This window comes from Panthera onca, chromosome B1 (assembly GCF_046562875.1).
Source record: "Panthera onca isolate mPanOnc1 chromosome B1, mPanOnc1 haplotype 2, whole genome shotgun sequence".
Taxonomy (NCBI): Eukaryota; Metazoa; Chordata; class Mammalia; order Carnivora; family Felidae; genus Panthera; species Panthera onca.
This window is the reverse complement of record NC_138342.1, coordinates 7,274,187-7,301,532: the sequence shown is the minus strand read 5'-3', so window position 1 is coordinate 7,301,532 and position 27,346 is coordinate 7,274,187. Positions and strand designations below refer to the sequence as shown.

Here is a 27,346-nt window from a genome sequence, read left to right as displayed (position 1 = left end):
GTTTCAAGTCTACATCTTCAGCAAAGCACATCCTGATTCCCTAAGCTTGAAATAATCTCGGGCCACCTAGATGGCTCAGTCAGTTCAGAGTCGGACTCTTGATCCGGGCTCAGGTCATGATCTCGTGGTTCGTGAGTTGGAGCCCCACATTGGGCTCTGTGCTGATAGCTCTGAGTCTGCCTCAGATCCTCTGTCCCCCTCTCTCTCTGCCCCTCCTCCACTCGTGCTTGCTCTCTCCCTCTCTGAAATACATAAACTTTTAAAAAAAGAAAAAGGAAAAAGAAATAATCTCACTGTCCACAGCCCTTTACCCGTGTACCTCCAGAAACATCAACATGTGAAGGTCTGCTATCACCTCGGTGTTTCACAAGAAGCCCTGGGAAGGAAGGGACATTGGCTAACAGCTACCAGCACCCTGAGGCCAGCTCTATTCCTTCTGATTACCCCAGGACTCCTTGGAACAGAGGGGTTTCCAGGAGGGAAGCTCACTGAGGCCTTCTGACCAATTTACAAAGTGAAGGTCAAGCCCTGACCCGCTCACTTTTGGTCTCCCCAAGCACCCTGCTCTCCCTTGTTACTTTATCATTTTTATCTCTCTTCCTTCCAGAGCTGGCTCTCCCCATTCTTTAAAAAAAAAAAAAAAAAAAAAAAAACACTTTATGACACACCTTCACAATTCAAAATATATATATAATATATTATATATATATATCTATATATAATATATGATATATATAATCTATATTATATATAGATTATATATAAAATATATTATATATATAATATAGATATATTATATATATTATATAGATATATATATAATCTATATATAATCTATATATAATATAGATATATATAATATATTATATATATATATAAAATATTATATATATATATAAATTGAATTAACTTCTTCTCTAACTAAAATGAAGCATCTAATTCTGTGCTTTAACCCACAGACACAAAAGATATTTACATTTTCATTAACTTTCTTTTCTGTGTTTCAGAAGTTTAATTCGGTGGAAGACATGATCGAACACTACAAGTATTTTCCCATCGTACTAATTGACGGGAAAGATAGAACTGGGATCCACAGGGTGCAATGCTACCTAACACAGCCGCTCCCCTTCAGCAGATGCTTCTCGCCGTGGTAGCCTGGGCTCTGTGTTCTCTCGATGCCTCCACCCATTTTCCAATGATTTCAAAAGATGACGTTCTGTGGCTTCGAGGGATCACTTCTTTGACCTTGGAGAAAAAGAAAAACCTTTTACCATGGAAACTGGAAACTCAATCTCGGTTTCGAAAGTTCAAGCCACAGAAGAAATATCTATAAGAAGCAAAAAAATAAAAACTGGCTTTTAAAAGCGTATCATCTAAAGAGAAAACTGTAAATGTGGTCCTCATGCCTATGTTACAGATGAGAAATAAAGGTGACAAGAAGGTTTGCTGAAATATTTGCAATTCGCACAGGACAGATCTATGTGAGACTCCCAAGTTTATGCTCTTTATAGGACCTGCCCCTGCCTTTATTTCTGGAGTGGTAGGACTTGTGACTTTAGATTTTTGAGATTCCTCAGGCTAAAGATATTGGTGAACGTAAGCTCTATTGTATTTGTGATCCTGGAAATTCAAGTGTCCGGACGACTGTAGTAGAAAAGGAGACTGCTTGTGAATATCACCTGGATGAAATCAGAAATGCTCTTTCTGGAGGAAAGCAGAAATGCTCTGGTGTGAAATGGCCATGGCCCAGGCTCCAGGACTCTGTGTCGAGTGGCTTGGAGACAAATGGAATTCGCAGATTCGTAGTCAGGGAGTAAGCTGAAGTCTGAGTGAAAGTTCAGAAAAATTTCTTTTTAATTCCCATGGTGGACTTCCCTTCAAAGGAAGAGAACCGTCCTCAGATAAGTGTGACCCTGAAGGAAGATTGCACGCCTCCTGATCTTGTCACCTCCTAAGGCTAAGAGGATCTTATTTGATTCCCATTTTACAATACAGATGAGGAAAAGAGGCTCAGAAAGGTTACTGATCTCACTCCGTGTAGGAAGAGAGCCCACGTTTTTATCCATTTCACCTGGCTCCTTCCAAGCACACCTTCCCAGGTACATTCCCTGTAGAACTGAACCATCAAGTTGAAAAGCTAAATTAAGGAGAGAGAAACAACCTGAAAATACAGATTTACCCACATGAAAATGTATAAATAACTAAACTCTTTAGTGAAGTAAGTTAAAAGAGAGAGCTCTGGGTGAAATGAATACACATAATGACTTCAAATGTTTTCAAAGCCTGTACGTGAAATTTATGGAATATTTATGCAGTGGTAGCTCTAACACAGAAGTCAAGTCAAAAATAGAATTAGAAGGGGAGAGATAACAATGGAAACAACACAAAACCATGCTCCGGATCATCTCATCTGAAATAGCAGTCAAGGAGTGCCCTTAAAGGGGCCCCGACCATCCACCCAACCAACCGGACAAGAGAGCGCAGGCTCTCTGCTTTCCCAAGGTCAATGGGAAGTAATGCCTCTGAGTCAGGGCAGGAGCATTTGATGAAGAAGCTCCTTGTCAGTTAGGGCTCTTGATACTCAACTGAGCCTACCTTTGAGTGCGCCCGCACAGGATAGCACGTGAACCAAGAAGCAAGAGTGTCTAGCCCGGGGCTTGGCTACTTCAGGAGCAGACTGCTCAGAACTGAAGGCAGTGTGGTTGTTTCTCACGCTCAGCTGGACCTCCCGGCCGGCGTGGAAACAGGCTGTGCAGAGGCCACAGCTCTTGTGCAGGAAGAATCAGACCCTCCTTCTATAAAGCTATGGGGAGACGGTGGAGAACTCTGATTTATAGCTCAGAGCCTGGAGCCTGCTTCGGATTCTGTGTCTCCCTCTCTCTCTGCCCCTCCCCTGCTCGTGCTCTGTCTCTCTCTCTGTCCCTCTCAAAAATAGATAAACATTTAAAAAAAAGAAAAAGAAATTAGCCATCTTAAAATAAAAATCCCACAATGCTTATACATAGGGAAATCTCTGGAAAGAAAAATACAAAATATTGGCAGGGTTGCTTTTTAGATGATTAGGGTTTGATGTTAGTTGGGTCTTCTGGAACTCAGATGCCAAGACAGGAGTTAGACGTGCAAACATTTATCGGAGGTAATGCCTGAGAAAGATAAAAGGGAGAAAGGACAGGACGAGGCAGGGAGAGCCTTCGGGCTGTGATGTGGTCTGATCTCTATGAGAAGGGAGAGGGAAGGAGGGAGACATGAGTAGGAAAGCCATCCAACCGAAACGCAGCCCTGGCAGAGTGCTGGCCAGTCCACCGGTATGATCCAGAGCAAGTAGTGCCCTTAGTGGAGACAGTCCCATGTGGGGCAGAAATGGCTAGGTCCTAGTGCAACACCATGTAAGTCATTGCCAGAGGCTGCCCAGGAAAAACACAACCTTCAGCTACCATGGGAGATCCAGAAGGCGCTGCAGCAGGAGGCTCTTGGACAACTCACTGATCAGCAAGTTCTTGTTTCAAGAGCGAGCCAAGTGGCTCGCCACCACGCCTGCCACAGTGACTCTGGTTCTCGGCGTTAACGGTGATACGGATGTATTGCTTGTCACAGATTACTGAATAGTAAGGATATATAAATTTTAATTGTATTTTGTTCTTACAGCAGTTTTGTAAAGAAGGCAGGACAGGTATTCTTAACAACCCATCGTATAATTGAGGACACTGTATCTCCTTGGCCCAAATCTTACAGTGACAAAGTTATGGCTGAACCAACGTCTTCATACACAGTGCTATTCGGTGTCCAGCTGCCTATTGGATCTGTATTCAAAGTTCAATGATTTGGGTGTGGCTGGCCCAAATTCCCAAGGGGGTTCATCTCTCTTCAACTAGTATTTCATTTGCAATTGAAAAGTGTCACGATTCCTAGGCCCAATAGAGGAGGGAAATCTTAGCTTCATCTGATTATAGCATCTATGCATTCAAGACACTTCTTTGACTGAATAACTATCATTCTGGATCAATTTCTATCTCACTCATCTTTAATAATACCTCGCTGTAAGCACTTGTTTCTATAGTGCATATGCATTTATTGCTAAGTACTCTTGAGAACGTTGCGATTCTAGTGGTGAATTAAAGGGCAGAAACAGACGAGTAAGAACCCAATAAATAAGATAATCTACTTTACTGTATTTCCATTTTAATACTTATCACTGAGTGTTTGTCAGTGAGGCCAACGTTAGATATGTTGATGAAGCTTACTTGAGATGGTTTTTAAAAGTTTTGAACCAGAAGATTTTAAATTTTTCCAATGTTACTCAATGGAAAATTCCCCCACATGGGTATATGCCTGTGGGAGAGGATGTGGGGGTGTGGCTTGTGAGTGTGTTTGAGTAACTACATCAGAGCTGAAATTGGTTAAGTCTTCTGTGCTGATGACACAGAAGAATCACATTTTACCCCATGGGGAAGTTTAGCCCATTGTCATGTGTACACACATAAACACATTTTTATAAGATGGTCTGTATTGTATCTGATTAGCATTATATTTGCACATCCGTTTTTGTATCCTAATATTTGTCCTAGCTAAGCACACTTACTTTCCTTTGAACATTCATGATTTATAGCTACTCTAAAATAAATGAAAGCAAACACGTAATTAAATGTCATAGTATATCAGTAACTGAGGGTTAGAGAAAAGATTCAAAATATAGTTTAATTTTGTTCATTGCATGCCATGCCCTAGCAGCCTTAAAGCCCTTTTGAAGTCATAGTTAGGATAAACCTATGCCAAAATTTCTAAAACAATTTTTGACATATGAGCATTAGCCCACACTAAATCTGGGGACTAAAGATGAAAAATACCTAATCCCTGTGGGCTAAGGGTCTGGCAAGCAAGACACACACGTCATTAAAATCGTGCAACAGAGAATAATAGATTTGCTAATTCTCTCCCCTGTGCCACCACTGTATTCGTAGACACATTGCACTGGACACATGGGGTGGGCGCAGGGAGACCTACCGAGGGGAGACGTTCAAGCAAAGAGTTGAAGGATAGCCCTAGAACCCAAGCTTTAGAGGTACAAATACTTTGTCTATTTCTGAACACTCCTCTCTTTAGGGCTCTATTCTAGGCCATGCTTTTTTTTTTTTAATGTTTATTTATTTTTGAGAGAGAGAAACACACACACACACACACACACACACACACACACACACACAGTGTGAGTGGGGGAGGGGCAGAGAGAGAGCAAGACACAGAATCTGAAGCAGCCTCTGGGTCTGAGCTGTCAGCACAGAGCCCAACGCGGGACTCGAACTCACAAGCGATGAGATCATGACCTGAGCCAAAGTCAGACACTTAACCGACTGAGCCACCCAGGCACCCCTATTCCAGGCCATTCTTGGCAACTGTTAAACAATGACTACCTAGCTAATGGGTACAAGAACACAACAGAATCAGCATCCCGGTGGGGAAAGGACAGATGATCTATTAAGTGGTTCTGGGGAAATGTGTTCACCATACAGGAAAAAAAAAAAAAAATACAACTATGTACCTACTTCAAATGGATCCTACTTCCATGGATCAATGGCTAAAAGTGAAAAGAAAACTTTAAATCAAGTACTATATTTTCTTCTAGTAAAATTTTATGATTTGGGGATAGGAAAAGAGTTCCTAAACCACATGGGAACATGAGGCATAAAGGGAAAGATTGATAGATTCATTACACCAAAGCTTAAAAGGTTGGCAAAAAGTCAGAGTCACAAGGCATTTAAACAACTCAACCGAAGTATGAGCAAAGAATATAAACAAACCATGCACACACAAAATGAAAACTCTTAGGCCTGGAAGACGCCCAGACCTGCCATCCTAACTGGACAGTGATGGAAGTGACACAGATCTCGAGAGACGCCATCATGGAATGGAGCTATCTTTAAGGATAAATGATGTGAAACCTAATGGAGCAGAGCTGGTGATGGAAACCTGGCTCCCCTGGTCCCCAACTGCATAGCTGGACGGTGACCCACACGAGGGAGATCTTAGCCAGAATGCTTAAAGAGAGGCCAGAGGCTTAAAGAGTGGGCAACCTCCATGAGAATGGCCAGTGGGCTTCCTGTCTGCACACGGACAGAGCAAAATAGGCAAATGAAAGCTAGACCATTCCTCTGTGCTCACTGAGGGGCTTGTTGAAGCCAAGGGCAGTTACGCAGGAGCCTCCCCTGGCACGCCCAGGCTTCATGGCCATCCGACAGCTACTTCCAAAACAGGAGCTGGAGAAACATTAGTTAAAATCACAATTACAGGGACGCCTGGGTGGCTCAGTCAGTCGAGCATCAGGCTCTTGATTTTGGCTCGGGTCACGATCTCACCGTTCGTGGGACTGAGCCCTGCATCAGGCTCTGTGCTGACAACATGGGGCCTGCTGGGGATTCTCTGTCTCTCTGTCTCTCTCTCTCTCTCTCTCTCTCTGACTCTCCCCCGCTTGTACTCTCTCTCTCTCTCAAAATTAATAAACATTTTAATAAATAAATATAAATAATTATATAGCCCTCTCCACCCATCAGATTGGTCAAAATTAAAGACTTCACATAATATCAAAAGCTGGTGACGCTCTAAAGTAAAATTTCTCAACTACCAGTTGGAACATGAATCAGTACAGTGCCATGGAAAGCAATTTAAAAATAGTAAAATATAAAAGGTATGACCCACTGCAGTAAGAATTCCAATTAAAACGTGACTAAATATGAACTTAACCTTTCTCTCTGGAAACCCCATTATAATGACAATAGAGAAAATGAAAAGTCGAGAACATGAGATAAAGGGAATGGAGGAAACTATGGCAGAAGAGGGACATCAACAAAATTGGGGGTGAGGGAAACTATAAGGACAAATAGTAACTGAGTTAACAAAATAGAGAAAGCTAAAATGTAAGCCTGCTAGGAGGAAATTCCACACACACACAAAAAAAAAATCAAGCAGGTTCCCATTATAAAAATCTGGAAAGACTTAGAAATTGGAGTCACTAGTTACCCTTAAATGCTGGTAAAGGGTCTGGGGTGCAAAGGGGATTCACTGATGGCCATTAGGAGAATCCGTTATGACCAACACCCCTCCCCTGGGAAATCAGCAGCTTCCTCAGCCAGACCCTCTCACCCTGGTGGCCATCCAATCCAGAGCATACCTCCAGAAAATATTTAGAAGGAGGCACAGAGGATCCTGCTGAAAATGGGAGGCGTGTGCTGTCCTGAAACACAGGGTTTAAGTTAAAGTTTCATTCCCAATGTTTATAACTACAACCCTTTTAAGCCCTTGGTTCCCAGGAGAAGCAGACAGAATGACAGCCCTAGACCGAGGGAGCAGAGTAATTCGCTACATATACGAGCAGGTGCTGGTCCCCAGCAAAGAGGAGATCCCCACCCCACCGTGCTACAGTGCACACCCAGGCACAAACAAGTTCCAGCTAGCGTTTTGTGCCTCGCTCTTAAATACAGTCAAGATCTTGGAGGAGACCTTCTAATGTGAAAGACATTAAACAAAACCTACAAACCAGAAAAAGGGTCAGGGGGGGGTGGGGGGGGGGGAACCCAAGGGAAAAATACACTGTGGGATGCTGAAGAAAACTACAAAGAGAATAGTGAATATGACCAGAGAGATAAAACACTGAATCCATGAAATATGAACAGAACGCTGTTGAGATAAATATTCAGAAGCCAAAACCAAGAACACTAAAAGGAAAAAAAAAAAATCAGCAAAACCACAATGATAGTTGGAAATTTTGACACACATCTCTCAGAAACTGATTAAGTGAGCAAAAATTACTAAAGCTACATGGGGCATCTGGGTGGCTCAGTCGGTTGAGCGTCCAGCTTCAGCTCAGACATTGTTTGAAAAAATCAAACATAATTGATTCAGGAGCTGAAGCTCCTATTTCTGGGTGACAATGCAATGTGGAAAACCAGAGACTCTTGCTTGGGAGGAGGTGGTCAGAAGCAGACTGCTAAGGCTGCTGTTGCAGGGTCTTCGCAGGAACTCTGAGGTGACTGGACCTACTGAAGTATCTTGAACAATTTTCCAATTACCATACGTGTGGTTGTGCTACTAACACCCTTGTTCTTCAAGCTGCCATACATACCCTTAAAATAAAGTTTTATTAACAAAATAAAAAACACTCAACAAAGAAAAGCCCAGGACCAGATGTCTTCACTGGAGAATTTTACCAAACATTTCAAGAATAATTAACCCTAATCTTCCTCAAACTCCTCCAAAGAACTGAAGAGCTGGGCACATTTCCACACTTCTCTCTGAGGCCAGAATTACTCTTATATCAAAGCCAGACAAAGGCACAAAAATAAAAGAAAACTAAAGACCGATATGCATGATGAATATTGATGCAAAAATCCTAAACAAAATACTAACAAACTTCACAAAACAGCACATTAAGAGATTATATACCATAAGGAAGTGGGATTTCTACTTGGAACGCAAGCACTGTTCAACATACGGAAATCGGTAAATGTAACACACCACATTAACAGAACAAAAGGCAAAACCCACGTGATCTTCTCAACAGATGCAGAAGAAGCTCTCGATGAAATTCAACACTCTTTCATAATAAAAAGAATTTTTTAAAAAGCACAACACACTGGATATAGGAGGAAAACTGCCTTAACAGATGACAAGCCCACAGCAGACATCACACTCAACTGTAAGAGACTGAAAGCTTTTCCTCTAAGAGGAGAAACAAGGCAAGGATGCCAACTCTGGCCACTACTGTTCGACAGAGTACTCAAGTCCTAGACAGAGCATCACCCAAACTAGAAAGGAAGAAGTATATTTAATCTCTGCTCTCTGATGACATGATCTAATATGAAAAAAAAAAAAAAAACCCTAAAGATTTCACACGCAAGGAAAAAACCTATTAAAACTCATTTAGCAAAAGCTAAAAGGTACAAAATCAACATTCAAAGGTCAGTTATATATATTTCTATATACTAACAATGAAACATTTGAAAAGGAAATTTAAAAACAATCCCATTCATGATAGTAGCAAAAAGAATAAAATACTTACAAAAAAACCTAACCAGGGAGGTGACAGGCTTGTACGTCAAAAATGACAAAATATTGGGGCACCTGGGTGGCTCAGTTGTTTGAGGGTCCGATTCTTGATTTCAGCTCAGGTCACAATCTCACAGTTTGTGAGTCTGAGCCCCTCGCTGGGCTCTGTGCTAACAGTGCAGAGCCTGCTTGGAATTCTCTCTCTCACTCTCTCTCTGCCCTTCCCCAGTTCATGCACACACACACACACACATTCTCTCTCTCTCTCTTTCTCTCTCTCTCTCTCTCAAAATAAATAAACATTTTAAAAAAAACAAGATATTGCAAAAAGAAATGAAAGGAGATACAAATAAATGGAAAGATACCCTGTGTTCGTGGATTCAAAGACTTGATGTTGTTCAAATGTCCATACCACCCAAAGCCATCTACAGATTCAATGTAATCCCTATCCAATGCCATTTTTTGCAGAAATAAAAGAAAACCCATCCTAAAATTCATATGGAATCTCAAGGGATCCAGAACAGTCAAAGAAATCTTGAAAAAGAAAAAGTTGGAAGCTTCACACTTTATGCTTTCAAAACATGCTACAGAGCAACAGTAATTAAGACGGTGTGAGCACTGCCACAAAGACATATCTATACACCAGCAGAACAGATAGAGAGCCCAAAATAAAGCCTTGAATATACGGCCAAATGATCTTCAACAAGAGTGCCCAAACTACACATTGGGCAAAGGACACTTTGTTCAACAAATGGTGTTTGGAAAACCAGATATCCATGTGCAAAAGGATGAAGTTGGGTCCTACCTTAGACCACGTACAAAAATGAACTCAAAATGGATTACAGACCTAAACAAAAGATCTAAAATGATACACCTCCCATAAGAAACTGTAGGGGAAAGCCTTCAGGACATTGCACTTGACAATTATTTCTTGAAGTTGACACCAAAAGCACAGGCAACAAAAACAAAAATTAACAGATGCGACTACATCAAACTCAAAAACTTCTGTGCAGCCAAGGAAGAATCAACAGAGCAAATAGGCAACCGATGGAAGGGGAAAAATATTTGCAAACAACATATATCTGAGAAGGCATAAGTATCCAGATTATACAAAGGACTCCTACAACTCAAAACAACAACAACAACAAACAAATAACATGATTAAAAAATGAGTAGGGGCTCCCTGGTGGCTCAGTCAGTTAAGTGTCTGAGCTCAGCTTGGGACATGATCTTATGGTTCGTGGGTTCGAGCCCCACATCAAGCTCTGCTGACAGCTCGGAGCCTGGAGCCTGCTTCAGATCTGTCTCTCTCTCTCTCTCTCTCTCTCTCTGCACCTCCCCTGCTCACACCCTCTCTCTCTCTCTCTCTCTCTCTCTCTCTCTCTCTCTCTCTCCTCTCTCTCTCTCTCAAAAATAAACATTAAAAAAGAATTTTTTAAGTGGGTAAAGGGCTTGAACCGATGTTTCTCCAAAGATATACATTCTCCATTCTCCAAATAGATATACATGGAAAGATGTTCAATATCACTAATCATTAGAGGGATTCAAATTAAAACCTCACACTTGTCAGTATGCTTATTAAAAAAAATAAATAAATAAACAAACAACAGAAAATGACAAGTGCTAGAGAGGTTATGGAGAAATTGGAACCCTGTGCCCTTCTGTTTATGGGAACATAAAATGGTTCCGCTGCTGTGAAAAACAGTGTAGAGTTTCCCCCAGAATATTAAAAACATAATTACCATATGATCAGCAATCCCACTTCTTGGTCTATATCCAGAAGAACTGAAGAACAGTATCTCAGAGACATATGCACACACACACTCACTGCAGTGTTATTCAAAATAGTTAAGAGGTGGAAGCAACCTAAATGTCCATCAACAGATGAATGAATAAAGACAATGCGGTATATCTATACAATGGAATATTACTGAGCTTTCAAAAGGAAGAAAATCATGTTGTATTGTACAACATGGATGAACCTCAAGGACATTAAGTTAAACAAACCAGGCATAAAAAACACAAATACTGCACAAGATTCCACTTGTATGAGGTACCTGAAGTAGTCAAACTCATAGAAACAGAAAGTAGAATGTGGTTACCAAGGGCTGAGGGGGAGGAGGAAATGGAGAGTTGATGTTTAATGAGTATAGAGTTTCAGTCTTGCAAAATGAAAAAGTTCTAGAGATCTGTTGCACAAAGATATAGAAATAGTTAACACTAGTGCTCTGTATACTTGAAACTGGTTAAGACTAAATTTTACGTGATATGCTTTTACCACAATTTTTTAAATTGTATTTATTTACTTTGAGAGAGACAGAGCCAGCACAAGCAGGGGAGGGGCAGAGAGAACGGGGGTCGGGGAGAGAGAATCCCAAGCAGGCTCCATACTGCCAGTGCAGAGCCCGATGTGGGGTTCAAACTTACAAAACTGTGAGATCACGACCTGAGCCGAAACCAAGAGTCAGACCCTTAACTGATTGAGCCACCCAGGGGCCCAACTTTTACCACAAATCGTTCTTAAATGTAAAAAAGCAATTGACAAAATGTGTGCGTCTGTGTGTGTATATCCGGCAATACATATAATAAAGTAGGACTTATCCTAGGAACGCCATGTTGGTTTAACATTTGAAAATCAATGTAATTTTCCACATTAACAAACAAAGTGAGGAAAATGATTTGATCATCCCAGTAAATGTAGAGAAAGCATTAGAAAATAATTTACTACTGGGGCGCCTGGGTGGCTCAGTTGGTTAAGTGTCCAACTCTTGATTTCAGCTCAGGTCATGATCTCACTGTTCATGAGATCAAGCTTAATGTCAGCAGAGTCTGCTTGGGATTCTCTTTCTCCCTCTCTCTCTGTCCCTACCCCACTTGTGTTCTCTCTCTCTCTCAAAATAAATAAATAAACTTAAAATTTCTTTATTAACTTATAATAAAACTTGTAGCAAACTAGGCATAGAAGAAAATTTACTCAGTCTGATTTAAGGGAATCTACAAAAACCTTCAGCTAACATGACACTTAATGGTGAAAAATTGAATATTGAAAAGGAAAAGATGAAATAGCATCTTTAATTCATTCTTACATCCTTGGTATCTGGGAGAAGCCCATGGAAAAGATAGAAGACAGGTGATCTGATTCAATTTCCTTATAAACATGAAATGATAAACCTCTGGGCAAAGAAGCTAATGGTATTTTCTGGAAGGAGAATCCCTACCTGTGGACAGGCTTGCTTATAATAAACAAACCTGGAGCCTATGCATTTATGCAGCATTGTTCCCTGGAAAATGTTAGGTACTGTTGGAGTATAAAACAGAGATGGTATCAAGACTTAAATGGTTCACTTGTGTGTAAATTATGTGACCTGCATTCAGCATTTAAAAAGGCACAAGGGCATATCAGATGTCACAAGAAAGGACTTGAAGAGCTCTGCTGTGTCAGCAGTTCTGAACCTGTTCCTGCCTCATCCGTGTCACTGGACTGCTCTAACATCCCTGAATTGTGTGAGTCTGCTTTGATAATCTGATCCCTGTTTTATCTCAAAAATGTTCACCCTAAAATCAGGAATAGGCAAAGATGTTTTCTCTCACCACTTCGACTCATCATTATGCTAGAGATTCTAGCTAGCGCAATAAGGCAAGAAAAATAACAAACAGAAGGCATACATACAAGAAAAGAGGAGGTAAGACTGTCTTTATTCAAAGATGACATGACTGTGTATGTAAAAAAAATCCTAAGAAACCTATGAAATAAACTATGAGCATAGTAAGTTTAGTAAAGTCAAAGGATAGAAAGTTAATATACAAAAAATAATATTTCTGTCTCTTAGAAACCACCAATTGGAAAATAATTTTTAATTCCATTTTGAATATCATGAATATAGTTAGGAATACACTAGATGAAAAATGTACAGTATCTTTCAACCAAAAGCTAAAATCATTGCTGAGAAAAGTTAAGGAGGTCTTAATAAATGGAGAGAGGTTCCAAATTCATGATCTGAATGAAAGACTCTATATGGTTAACATGTCACTTCTCTCCACATTTATCTAAAAATCCGGGGCGCCTGGGTGGCTCAGTCAGTTGGGCGTCCGACTTCAGCTCAGGTCATGATCTCACAGTCTGTGAGTTTGAGCCCTGCGTCGGGCTCTGTGCTGGCAGCTCAGAGCCTGGAGCCTGCTTCGGAGTCTGTGTCTCCCTCTCTCTGCCCCTCCCCTGCTCACGTTCTCTCTCTGTCTCAAAAATAAATAAAAACATTTTAAAAAATTAAAAAATAAAAAAAATAAAAATCCTAGCAGAATTGTGTAGAAATTGAAGAGGTGATTATAAAATTTACATGGAATTGCAAAGGAGGTAAGTCTGCCCAGAATAATCTTGAAAAGTGAAGACCAAAGTTTGTATTAACATGAAGACGAAAAAATACATCAATGAACTGAGTCCAGAATCCATAGTTTTACACAGGTATCGTCAATTGATTTTTGGCAAAAACATCAAAGTTATTCCGTGGAGAAAGGATAGTGTTTTCCATAAATGGTGCTGGAAAAACTAGATATCCATGTGGACAAAAAAAAATGAACTCAATTTCACACCAAATAAAACAAAACAAAAATTCAGAAATAGGTCTTAGATATAAATGCAAATTCTAACACTATAAAACCGCTAGAAGTAAGCAAGAGTACACTTTCCACCTTGGGTGGACAATTTGTTATGCCACCAAAAGCAAACAATCATCAAGGAAAAACTTAAGAAATTGGATTGCATCAAAATTTAAACTTTCTGTTCTTCAAAAGAGACAATTAAGAAGGTAAGAGGCAAGCCCCAGGTTGACAGAAAACATTGTATGTACATTTGATAATATAGTTCAGATCTAGAAAACATAAAGAACCACAGATCAATTACAAAAGACTTGAAGAAACATTTCACAAAATAATATATATAAGTGTAAAAAAAAGTGGATTCGATGGTATTTTTTTTTTAATTTTTAATGTTTATTTATTTTTGAGAGAGAGAAAGAAGAGACAGAGTGTGAGCAGGGGAGGGGCAGAGAGACAGGGAGACATAGAATCCAAAGCAGGCTCCAGGCCCTGAGCCGTCAGTACAGAGCCCAACGCAGGGCTCGAACTCACGACCCGTGAGATCACGGCCTGAGCCGAAGTCGGACACTTAACCGACTGAGCCACCCAGGTGCCCCCTAAGGTACTTTTAACGTTCATTTGCATTAAGGTTTGCCCAGGATATCAATTTTCTCTTTTCTGAGAAGTGAAAAATTGTTCATCTGAAGCATTTTAAGGAGAAAATTAAAAGGAAGGTAGAATCAGTAGGTTCAGCTTTAAGGTTGATTTTCCTTATTTCATCTTTTGGTTGGGAGTTTCAATGATGTGAAAGAAAAAGAAGGGAACAAATCTAACAAAATGAAAATAATGTTTCCCCTTCAAAGTTTTATTTACAACAAAGGGAAAGGGAAGATGAAAGATGTAAAATTCAGGCGCTTTGCGATTGTGATTTTTGTTAATTTCTCACCCCAGCAAGTTTTAGGTGATCATTTACAGATATTGAACTTTACAAGAAATACGACAATCATGTTGCCATATATGACTGTGCCCTTTGGCCAGTGTTTGTGAGTCCTGAATTTCTTAAAGGGGAAATGGCTTTGAATCAGGAAACTTGAAAAAACCATTCACTCTTCTGCTTCTTCAGAGGGATATTGACTCTTTTTGAAAGTTGAAACCATCTTTGCAGTGGAGTATCAAGTATTCAGTTATATCTCAAAGTCCTGGTAAAGGCACCAAATGAAACCTTCTAAGGGCTCCAACTGTGTATCACTTTCTCTCCCAGGTGCACACGGCCACAACAGTGGGCCAGCAGATACCCTGACTTCATACAGAACCCAGAACTCTGGGCCTCCCTCTCCTTGCCTGCAGGGGAAAGGGATCCCTGTGCTTCCTTTTTCTTAGAGCTGGGGGCTGAGCTAGTGTCTGGAAAATGGAAACCGCTTAACTTGGTGATCTGCCCCCCCTTAAAGAGTTATCAGGATTGTAGCTTAAGTGCCTTTGCCAGAAGTCGGCACACTCACGTGGGGCCTGTGAAAGTGTGATTCGGAGGTCAGCAGGCTTTCCCCTGTCCAGGCTATGGGCACCGGCCAGTGTTGGAGCTAACCAATCTTTGTCCCTGAAATGATGGCATAAGACACTGTTTCAGAGTCAGCAGTGCAAAGACAACTTTCTGTGTCTTTCAGGCCAGATGAGTTTGGAGTTAAAATGTCATTCCATTAATCCAAAAGTTAACACATTAATAAATATATTAATTAAATTTAAAAAAAGATACATAAGTGGCCAAAAAACATATGAAAAGATGCTCTACATCATCAGTCATCAGAGAGATAAAAACAGTTGAATATGGTGGCCTCTGGAGAGCCAAAATAGAGAAAGGAGATGAGAAAGAAGGAAAGTGACTCCTGCTCTCCATCATAAACTTTTTAGTGCTATTTGACTTTACAAAACTAGAGAGGGAGGGTGTGTGTGTTAAAGTAAAAATTAGATTTTAAAGCACGTCCCATGAAGCCAATGTGTCCATGTGGTGCCCGTACAAAGTAATTTATCCCAAATGTTCAAATGAAGGACGCTTTCTGAGGTGACTCCTTAGGCAGGAACAGGCAAGGTGAAGGAAACAATGGATGGTGAGGTACCCAGAAACCTGCAACGGTGGGAACCCGTCAACCTTGCTTAGGCCTCTTTGGACCAGGAGAGACAACAGAGGTGCTGGGGCTCCGGCACAGCCAGAACAGGGGAGGGGGAGATGCCCAGAGGGAAGGACAGACCTATGGCCAGACATGAAGCACGGGGACAAAGAAAGAGGTCATGAAAAAGTACCCGGACCCTTCCTTTCTGCCCTCTAATCTCCTGCCAGAGCCTCCACTGGCCAGACCCAATGGGAAGGCGGTGGATGGGGCCGTCTCCAGGGAACAGCATCCCCGGACAGAGCAGCCAAGGAAGGATGGAGAATGGATGGGAGAGGGCACATGGAGCACAGCAGGCAAAACCAGCATTTCCACTTTTTGGATGCCTCCTTGAGAAACTCTTGCACATTTGGGATGAAATGTGCACAAAAAGACCTACACAAAAGACCCTTTAATACTGTCTATATTGGTGAAACGCTAAGTTCCCTTGGCAGAAACCTACATAGCCATTAAGAGGAAAGAACTAGATTATATACTGCAACATAAATGAGTCTCAAAACCAAATGCCTAATACTATCGCAGTCAATGTTGCAGGGGGTGATGGGGAGGACTTGATCTTATTTATTTTTTATTTAAATCCAAGTTAGTTAACATACGGTGAAAGAATGGTTTCAGGAGAATTTCGTGATTCATCACTCACATGTAACACCCGGTGCTCATCCCTACAAGCGCCCTCCTTAATGCCCGTCACCCATCCAGCCCACTCTCCCACCCACCTCCCCTCCAGCAACCCTCAGTTTGTTCTCTGTATTTAAGAGTCTCTTACGGTTTGCCTCCCTCTCTGTTTTTATCTTATTTTTGCTTCCCTTTCCCTATGTTTCATCTGTTTTGTTTCGTAAAATTCCACCTATATGTGAAATCATAGGATAGTTATCTTTCTCTGACTTATTTCTCTTAGCATAATACATTCTAGTTCCGTCCATGTTGTTGCAAATGGCAAGATTTCATTCTTTTTGATTGCCAACTAATATTCCATTGTATATACATACCACATCTTCTTTATCCATTTGTCAGTCAATGGACATGGGGGCTCTTTCCATAATTGGCTATTGTTGACAGTGCTGTTGCAGTAAATTTTGAAAGCACATAAAACCATACCATGCAGTGTTCACAGGTACTATAAGAGATAAAAAGTATGAATCCTGAACTGTCTGTGCACACAGTATGTACACAATGTGGATATAAGGGACTGGGAAGCAAAAACAACAGTAATAAACTACATTTCGAGAACTCTAATATGTGCCAAGTACTGTTTTAAGCACTTTTAGATGTACTGGATGTTTTTTTAAAGATTTTATTTTTGGGGCACCTGGGTGGTGGCTCAGTCGGTTGGGTGTCTGACTTTGGCTCAGGTTATGAGGTCGCGATCTGTGGGTTCGAGCCCCGCATCGGGCTCTGTGCCGGCAGCCTAGAGCCTGGAGCCTGCTTTGGATTCTTTGTCTCCCTCTCTCTCTGACCCTCCCCCACCCATGCTCTGTCTGTCTCTCTCTCTCTCTCTCTCTCTCTCTCAAAAATAAACATTAAAAAAATGTTTTTAAAAAGATTTTATTTTTAAGTAATCTCTACACCCAATGTGGGGCTCAAACTCACAGCCCCAAGATCCAAGAATCGCATGCCCCACCGACTGAGGCAGCCTGGGACCCCTAGAGGTACTGTTTCATTAAACCTTTTTTTTAACTTTTTTTTTAACATTTATTCATTTTTGAGAGTGAGAGAGACAGAGCATGAGTGGGGGAGGCACAGAGAGAGGGAGACACAGAATCCAAAGCAGGCTCCAGGCTCCGAGCTGTCAGCACAGAGCCCGACGCGGGGCTCCAACTCACAGATCACGAGATCATGACGTGAGCTGAAGTCGGACGCTTAACCGACTGAGTCACCCAGACACCCCTCATTAAACCTTTTTAACAAGACTGTCAGTTAGTGACCATTACACTCCTTAATTTTTAGAAAATGGAAAGGAAGCACAAAAAGGTCAATAACCTTCTCAAGGTTCTTCCTTTTCGTGCATCCTTTCCTTTATCCAGAAAATATTTCCAGAGTCCCATTCTGTGCCAGGCAGTGTTCAAGGCACTCGCATGACAGGGAATAAGCCATCCATCTCACCCTATTTGGGTAATGGTGGGGGAAATACAACAGACATAAATTAAATGTCTAGATATTATAAAATATAAAGTCTATTAGAGGAAATTAAGAGTCATGGAGAAGTGAATAGCTGGGGGGAGATATTAAGTGCCGGACAGTTAGAGATTGTAGATAGGACAGTCAGGGAAGGCCTTGCTAGCAGCTGACGTGTGAAGAGAAACATGAAGCAGGTGAAAACATAAGACATGTGGATTTCTGGGCAAGGGCAGTCCAGGCAGAGGAACAGCCAGTGTTCAGGCCTGAGGCCACCACGTGGTAGCAAGTTCATGGCACAGCCAAGAGACTAGTCCTTCCTCTCTCTCACACGCGTGTTTGTCCACTGAAGTGTCCCAAGTGTCTGTAACAGTGCCTGGCACATACAGATATAAGTAGGCACTCGACAGATATTTGATGAATGAATGAACAACTAACTAGTTGAGAGGCAGAGCAAAAGGAGTGAGGTCAGAGAGGTGACAGGAGCTGATCAGAAGGAACCTTGTTGCCCTTGAGGAGATGGACTTTGGCTCTGGATCGGGTGCAAGGGCTCCGGTGAGATTCAGATACAACCCAACGCTTCAGTTTAAAAGGATCGCTCTAGAGGCACCTGGGTGGCTCAGTCAGTTGAGAATTCTACTCTTGATTTTGGCTCAGGTCTTGATCTCGTGGTTCGTGAGATTGAGCCCATGCTCAGCATGGAGCTTGCTTAACATCCTCTCTTGCCCTCCTTCTACTTTTCCCCCACGCCCTCAAAATAAATAAATCAACTTTAAAAAACGGTAAACTTTCAGGGTTTTTCCCAGTTTTCAAGGGTGGCAGTTAGTAAATTAGAAAGATGTGTGATTGGGACACCTGGGTGGCTCAGTCAGTTAAGCGTCCGACTCTTGGTTTCGGTTCACGTCATGGTCTTGTGGTTCATGAGATCGAGCCCCATGTCAGGCTCTGCGCTGAGGCTGGAGCCTGCTTGGGACTCTCTTTGTCTCCCTCTCTCAGGCATGAATGAATGAATGAATGAATGAATGAATGAATGAATGAATGGCTTGCTCTGGCTGCTGAGCTGAGAACCAACTGCAGACGCGTGAAGGCAGAAGCAAGGAAAGCAGTTAGGAGGCCACCGTAACAACTCAAGCAAGTGACAGTGTGTCCTAGGCTGAGATGCAGCATAGAATGGAGCAGTGGTCACCTACTGTGAAAGTGAGGAGATCCAGTTCACCAGGAGCTCGGAAAGTCGGAGCTGGGATTCAATCCAGGGAGTGAGCCCACAGGCGGCCGGAAGCTGAACCCAAGCCATTCCCTGAGGGCTAAAAGAGCAGCGGGCAGACTCCGGCTGATGCAGCTTCAAGGAGGGTGGACCCACCGTTCTCAGGCAGTTCTGGCCCGGGGCTGCCGCTGCTAAGACGGGGCTTTTGTGTGAAGTAGGAGGCACCCTCCAGGGTAAAATGTACCCTTTGACCTCAGCTGCATGGCACCCTGCACCCTCCCCCTGCTCCAGCAGTGCCCTTGGCCTGGAACCCTGCAACAAACGCGTCCCAACGGTCACTTTCTGGGAGTGCTGGGAAAGGCCAGCCACCATGAACATGCGGGGTTTGATGCTCCCGTCATTGAACAGGATACTTGATCAAATCGGTCCAATTCTGTACCCCTTAGGACCAGCATAAAAGGTACAAAAAAAGAAAACAAAAGACAAAAAAACAGAACAACAACAAACGACAACCATCAAAAATCCCTTGCATTTCATGTAGAGGATAAATGTCAAAAAATACCTAAGAACCCTCTATTGAAAAATAATACCTAATGGGGAAGGGGTGAGGAGGCAATGTTGCCTTGTCAGATTTGGTTTTTTTTTTAACATAAAGCCACTGTAACTGAAACATACTAGAAATTCACAAATAGGAAACTTAAGGTGCGGCAAAGGTGCCATGACAAGTCAGTGGAGAAAGGGAGGTTTATTTAAACACAGATTGTTCCATCCAAAGCTGCCTGTCAAACAGGGAGGAAAAGGTAGCTACATAAAAAATAATACATACGTACATAAAGAAATAATTCCATGAAAATTAAATCTTTAAAAAGCATTGAATAACTACTTAGAAGAAAATCTATGACAATATGTGTATGTTCTTGGCATTTGTGACAGTGGTGTGTGTGTTTGGGGGATGTCTTGAGCAAGCCGGGACAATCAAAAAACAACAACAACAACAACAACAAAAGGAAATGAAACATTTGACTATGTAAATATTTAAACCATGACAAGAAAAGACAATAAGCAACATCAGAAAGCACAGATTACGAAAAATCTTTGAAGCACATATGTCGGATAAAAGATTCCTAGACATAGTACTTCAATGAACTCCCATAAATTGATAATATAAGAACAAATAGTCCAATTGAAAAATAGTCAAAGAATAAAAATAGCCATTTTATAGAAGGGGAAATCCTGATGTTCATGGACAAATGAAAAAAAGAGCTCAACTTCACAATTATTAGGGAGGTAGCAATTAAAGTAACAAGGAGTTAACATGTTTTTCACCCAACAGGTGGCAAAAAGTTGAGAAGAATGTTACACTCAGTCCTAGTAGGGGGGCCAGAAGACAGAAAGCCAAGCTGGAAGTCCTATAAATTGTTAATAACAATGGGCACTGGAATTACTTCAGCACTTACGAAATGAACTTGGCAAACTCTGTTAATATATCTTTCTGCTCCGCAATTCTATTTCTAGAATTCCATCCTATAGGAGTTAATATTCAGTATATTCTAAAAACCAGGTATTGTGTTTTGGTTTGAGAATAAAATCTGTTCAAAATAAAGATCACAAAGCAAAGTGCCTTCTGCAGCACCAGCAATAACAGTTTTCATGACTGGCTGTCTATAATTTTCACATTTTTACTTATAAACGATAAAAAAAAAAAGATTTTCTAGACAGGTAATTGCAAGCACTTCCCTGCAAATAACACATTCCCAGTGTACGTCGTCTTTATTTCCAATAAATGTAAAGCCAAATTGGATAATATTATAATATTGGACACAATTTTTCCTTTGTGTCATTTTTAATTACTTGAGGAATCTTGATACTGACCGCCATCCTGCTGGGGAGAAATGTTCAGGGGAGTGAATGACACACCAGCTGAGTACCTGATTCGGAAGGAGTTCCTCTGACCTTCAGGAACCACGATCTGCACGCAGAGCTCTCAAAGCTGTAAAGACAGAAAAGAAGATACATCACCCTTGACCCTGAGATTACAATAAAAATAGTGGAAGCCTCCCACTGATAGTAGGAGACGCACTGGCCTTCACTTCATATCTGAAGATTTTTGAAGCGATTGGGTTGGAAAGAGAAATGTTACTTCTATTTCCTCCGCAGGCTTCTCGCTCGGCGTTGTTGCTTCTGCTGGTTTAAACTGGTAGATCAGGGGCGCCTGGGTGGCTCAGTCGGTTGGGCGTCCGACTTCAGTTCAGGTCACAATCTCACAGTCCGTGAGTTCGAGCCCCGCATCGGGCTCTGGGCTGATGGCTCAGAGCCTGGAGCCTGCTTCCGATTCTGTGTCTCCCTCTCTCTCTGCCCCTCCCCCGTTCATGCTCTGTCTCTCTCTGTCTCCCTCTGTCTCAAAAATAAATAAACGTTAAAAAAATAAATAAATAAATAAATAAACTGGTAGATCATCCAACACCTACTGTTCCGTTGCCACGCCATGTTGGCTCCTGCTTGGCCCCTTCCCATCCTTTCCTGTCCCAAACCATGGATTGGTTCACAGAAGCTTTTTCTGTGGCAGTTAATCCAAAATAGCAGTTTACTTCCCTTTTGAAATTCAGCCGGGGGCGAAGCAACAGATGGCAGGTATGGTGGCTCTGTGACAATCGGGGACCCACCTTCATTCTTCTACCTTGTTACTTACTCCTCAGTAAGTGATATTCACTACATGATTCACAGGGGCTGTGCCAGCTCCAGCATTGTTTCTTCATCCTTTTATTCAAACCAGCAGAATGAAGAAGGGACAAAGAATTGCATGCCCTTTCTTTAAGAACCTTTCTGGGGGCGCCTGGGTGGCTCAGTCAGTTAAGCATCCGACTCTTGATTTCGGTTCAGGTCACGATCGCACGGTTTGTGAGTTTGAGCCCCGCATCGGGCTCTGTGCTGGCAGGATGAAGCCTGCTTGGAATTCACTCTCTCTCTCTCTCTCTCTCTCTCTCTCTCTCTCTCTGCCGCTCCCCTGCTCACACTCTGTCTCGCTCAAAGATAAATAAATATTTTTTTAAAAAAAAAAGAACACTTCTGGATGTTACACATATTCTAGCTCTATTTACTTTTCCCATTGACTAGAGCCCAGTGACATGATCACACCTAGCTACAAGCAAGACATGACACTTGAGTCTTTCCTTCTGAGAGCTTCTCGCTGGACATTTAAGAGTACTCTATTAAGCCAAACTCTCCTTTTTGCCTGGGCAATTGGCAAAACATCGGTTGGTGGCTGCTGAACTAAAGACGTCAAGGAGCCAAGTTCTTGGCAATCCATGGTGGACATAAAGTGTAAAGTGAAAAAATAAACCGATGGCTTTTTAAGCCAACGAGATTTGGGGGTTGTATATTGCTTCGGCGTAACCTAGCCCATCCTGACTGATGCAGTAGCTAAACCACCCAGAGCTCTCCATCTGAGAATCTCCCTGCCTCTTCCACAAAGTCTGTTCATCTCATTTTCAGATACTATTATTATCCTCATCATTTCCCAGATGAGAACATTTAGACATGAAAGCGTACACAAAGAGTTAAGTGCCAATATGCGCAGCTGGGGATTCCAAGTCTGCTTTCCTGCTCTGGTGACTCAAACCAAGATAGAAACTCAACGGGCATGGGTGTCTATTGAGGGCCAGGCCCTCTCCTCCAGCGCTGGGAATATAAATGCGAACAAGACAGCCAATAACTTCTTTTGTCCTGTGGGAGAATGAGAAGACCCAAGTATGATTTCAGTTTGTTACAAAGAACAAAACACAGGAATGCGCTAGAGCGAGGGGAGGTGATGACCATGGGAGATTAAAGGGTTAGAAAGGCCCCTAAGAAGGTGGTTTTTGAATTGAGAGGAGAAAGATGAGCGATATCCCCGACAGAGGGAACATGTGCAAGGGTCCTGGGACAAGAGAAACCCGGTGCCTCAGCGCTGCAGAGGTCGCCAGTGTGGCAGAACACAGGAGTGAGGATGGGCGAGGAAGAGACGCTGCGGGAGGTCAAGTCAGACAGCACTGGAGGGTCCTGCGAGGACCCTTCTGCTGGGGAGTGGCTCTGTCCCACTTGCTTTGTGGAAGGAGCACTCTGGCTGCCTCAACCTGGATGAGAGTGCAAGCAGGGAGGTGAGACAGAAGGCTATCCCAGCAGCCTAGAACTATCTGCGGTGAAGGACCAGGTCTTCCCCCGCGCCCCGCCCCCATCCTTCCGGAACACCCAGGCGTCCACTGCAAGCGGCCACAACGCTGCCCGAGCCATGAGCGACTTGAATTAGAGTACACCCCACCCACATTCCCCTACCTTGTTCCAAGGATCCCCAGCTGGGATGCCGAAGCTGTGTCCAATTGCTATGAACGTTGCTAGCGCTCCTCTCCCTTTTTGTCCTCCCTTTTGTACCTCCCTGGGGAACTTTTTTGGGGACGTGCTGTCCCCATCAGGCTTTGGCTACCCCTGGTCTAGGCAAGGGACGCTGAGCAGTCCTGCAAGCCGGGCCTGTCCCAAACTGGTGCGTCAGTGATGAACAAAAGAGCCATGTCACGAACACATGCCCTGGTGGGACTCACAGCCCAGAGGCGGCGGCTCCCATTTACTTGCAAGTCTAAGAAAATGCGAAGAGTGGGAGGCTGTCAATCATCAGGGACTCCTTTGGCCCCACCCTCGGGATCCCCAGGCAGGCATCTGGCCTTTGGGTAAATGGCAACTTAGCAAACGCAGAGCGCACGCGACTAGGCTCGGAGTCCCCCGTTATCTCGCCAGCTCGGCGAGTCCAGGCCCCGCCCCTCCCCCAAAGGAGCGGGATCGCCCCCCCACCCCCACCCCCACCCCCGGGCTGGGACGCCCAGGTTACCAAGCCAACCGCCGGGTGAGCACAGAGCCGCCTGCGCCGGGTAGAGTTCTACAGGCGCCGGACCCCTAGGGCCGGCCGCGCAGCGACGCCACCGGCCCCCGGCGGTACTACAGCTCCGGCCCTCGCTGGCGGGGCCGGGGCGGCGTCGAGGCTGCCTCGAGGGGCTCTACCGGCCGCGCATGCCCGGTGCGCGGCTCGCGGCTCCCGGCTCCCCGACCGCGCGCTCCTGCGAGGGGGGGGTGGGGGGGGGGCTCCCGTGGCGGGAGAGTGCGGCCCGTGGCGCCTGGAAAGCACGCAGCGCCGCCAGGGGGCACTAGATGGCTGGAACCTGAGCCTGGCGTCGGGTGCTCCCCCGCCCCCTTTTGAGTTGATACAACGCGTCTCAGAGACGCTAGTAACTTGCCCAAGGTCACACAGCCCTTGCAGAAAAATAATGAGATTGGGATTCGGACTCTGCAGTCTCCACTCCCTGTGCCCCAGGTATGGGAGGAGCACCGAATTTGAGTATCTTAGCAGTCCTGTAAGACCTTGGAGACTGAGCAGAGGTCTTTCTCCCGCTTTCACAAGAGAGCATACAAAGGATCAAAGAAGTCACTAGATCTCTCTGAAATATGTTAAACAACAGAAAAGCCACTTCCTTGAGGCTCCTGTTTATGCAGAGTCATGAAATGCCTGAGAGATTTTCATGTCTTTGCCTGCCGCCCCCTCTCCCCCACCCCCCCCCCCAACTAGACCGGAGTTCCAAAACTGGTTGTTAGAGACCTGGCCTTTTTCTGAGGCACACAGGTCAAGTACCTTCCTCTGAGCCACAGGGTCCTCAATGGCAGAATCCTGGTAAATGACTTCCTAAGATCACAGTTTGTAAGTGCCCAGGACGATCTAGATCGGCACTGTTCTTCCTTCTCTCCTTCAAATATGCACAACTCTGCCCCTCGCAGGGTCTACCACCACCCCCCACCCCGACAAAACGAATGCTCCCCGAAGGAGCCTGATCTAAGTAAATGTTGGTTGAATGGTAAGTAAATGAATGAGCATCCGTCCCCAACCCTTACACTCAATGATTGGTTTTGTTTACCTGTCTTGCCTCCTCCTGTATGTTAGGTAATCATATCTGGGAGCTTGAATTCATTTCTTAGGGCTGCTGTAACCAACAGAAATTCATTGTCTCACAGTTCTGGGGGCTAGAAGTGTAAGATCAAGGTGTCCTCGGGGCCCTATTCCCTCGGAATGCTATAGGGAAAGCTCCTTGCGTTTTCCGGTTTCTGACAGGTCCAGGTGTTCTTTGCCTTGTGGGAACAGAACTCCCATGTGGCTTTGTCTTCACATGGCCCTTTCTCCCTGTGCTTCTCTATGTCTCCACAGGGCATTCGCCTCTCTGAATTTCTTCTTGTTTAAGGACACCAATCATATTAGATAAGGGCCCACCTAATGACTTCATTTTAACTATGCCTGCAAAGACCCTGTTTCCAAATAAGGTCACATCCACTGGGGTGAACTTGCATTTCCATTCACGGGGGATTAGGGCTTTAACAACTCTTTTTGCAGAGACGTGATTCAGCCTATAACAGAGGTGATCTATGGAACACTGAAAAAGGACTAGGCAAACTAAACAGGATGGGGGAGAACGTCCCTGGTTGAACGGCCAGAAGTAACATTTCCAGATGAAGTCTCCCTGCTTTAAAGAGGGGGCAATATGTCAACTTTAAGGGGGTCTATGGGAGTGGTCTCTATTCCAGCTGGGCCCTTTTCCAGGCTGTAAATACCCCCATTTCCAGACCGTCCACAAAGCATTTTATGTGACTGAATGTGGGCTTCTGAGAAATGTAAATCTGTCAAGGGCTATGCTAAGCCTCGACCTGCTTTCTCTTGTTTAATGTTGACAACTGCCCTGTGAGCTAGGTCCTATTGTTCCCTGAATTTTACATGAGAAGCTGAGTTTCAGACAGGTTAGGGAGCAGACTCACAGCTGCTTCTTGCCTGAGCTGGGATTTATAACCAGCTCTAACTCCAGAAACCTTTCCGGGAAAGCCAGTGGGACTGTCCATCGACTCCGTGTGACTCCAGAGGCTAGAACAGCAATGCAGGAGTGGAAGTTAAAAGGGGAGGCGACAATTCCGCTACATTTTAGGGAAAATCCTCTAATGCCTAGCCTTCTGTTTCTCCAACACCTAGAATTAACGGTTTTTTCCTGCATTTAGCGCCTTTTGCCACCAGCGATGTCTAGGCAGTGGCCAAGCTAGATTTTCGGCGCCCTTCCCAAGCCCATCCCACTCTGGAGGGAGCTGGAACTCTCTGCCCTATGGATATGAACTCTTTGTACATAAATGTGTTTTTGTGAGGAAAGGCCCGCTAGCTTTTCTGAGCCACAGAAGATAGAGAACCAGGAAGCTCCCTTATCAGGAACGAAGGTCCGGCATTGCAGCAAAGAGCAGCGGGGCAAGAACCTGCCGTCGGTGATCCCTCTCTGGGTCGGCATGCTCTCTGCTCAGCTCTTGTTTTTTCAGTTGGGGTGGGGGGGTGGCATTTTTGCCTAGCTGCGGGTCCTGTGGCTGACACGGGTCTTCCCGAACTCCACTTCGTGTGGAATAATCGCCCCGGCCCTGCATCTTCGCCCTGCTTCTGGCCAACGTCCACGCACCCTGACCTCTGGCCTCCAACAGGAAGATGTTGGAATCCCGCCTTGCTCCTTCCGGAGCTTTGAAATAAACTGTTGACGGTTATTCCTGGAGAAATTGCTGCTCCCTGCCACAGCCTGCCCTTCCTAGGAAGCACTTTTATTTTGTAGGAAGCAACGTCTGAGTCACTTTTTATTGGGACTGGCCCCCTTCTTTCCTCAGAGACGGATCTATTTTAGGCACACTTTCTTTCCGAAAGGTCAAAAGTGCGCGTGTGTCGGGGGTGGAAAGAGGTTCCCAGCAAATGGTATCGGAGTCCAAGCAGCAGGACAAAACACGCATTAAATGCGCTCACACCGTCTCCAGACTCTCCCGCAATCGTTGCCTCGTCTGGCCCCGACAGCCATGTACGTGATAGAGGAGACTCTGGGCTTCAGGTATGACCTCTTCCACCTTTAGTAATGGAAACTGCGAGCCTCAGAGAGGTCAGGGGATCTCTTCGCCCAAGGTCCCGAAGGCAGGATGGAAAGGAGTCGGGATTCGAACCCAACTCAAGGCCAGGTCATTCACGGCTGCTTTTTCACAAGAGGAGAAATTTGGAGGCTGAAGAGCTGGGCTCCTTGTCTCTCTCGCCTTCACTCGCTCGCTGCTGGACTTCAAGCTCCACGAGGGCGGGGAGCTACCGCGCCCTGGGCTTGGACCCAGCGCCGGCACCCAGCGGGCGCTCACGAACGGTCCGCCGGGCCGCTGATGGAAGTAGATCGGTTCTCCTTCTGCAGTGAGG

General features: G+C 44.0%; 1 protein-coding gene and 1 long non-coding RNA gene across 3 annotated transcripts in view; one reads left to right on the top strand and one right to left on the bottom strand.

Moving 5' to 3' along the window:
• Nucleotides 1-1,154, top strand: part of CLNK (cytokine dependent hematopoietic cell linker) — a 162,698-nt gene extending 161,544 nt beyond the window's left edge. The window contains exon 19 of the mRNA XM_078446262.1: nucleotides 1,008-1,154. Within this exon, the coding sequence (XP_078302388.1) occupies nucleotides 1,008-1,154 (147 nt within the window). The remainder of the gene's footprint in view (nucleotides 1-1,007) is intronic.
• Nucleotides 1,024-26,689, bottom strand: LOC132692711 (uncharacterized). 2 transcript variants are annotated; one of them, XR_009616537.3, is made up of 3 exons: nucleotides 25,023-26,689; nucleotides 21,018-21,079; nucleotides 1,024-1,245 (listed from the first exon to the last, which is right to left on the bottom strand). It is a non-coding gene; the product is annotated as an uncharacterized LOC132692711 (long non-coding RNA). The 2 variants fall into 2 exon arrangements; XR_009616538.3 differs by lacking the exon at nucleotides 25,023-26,689 and adding an exon at nucleotides 23,401-23,857.
• Nucleotides 26,690-27,346: the final 657 nt, after the last annotated feature.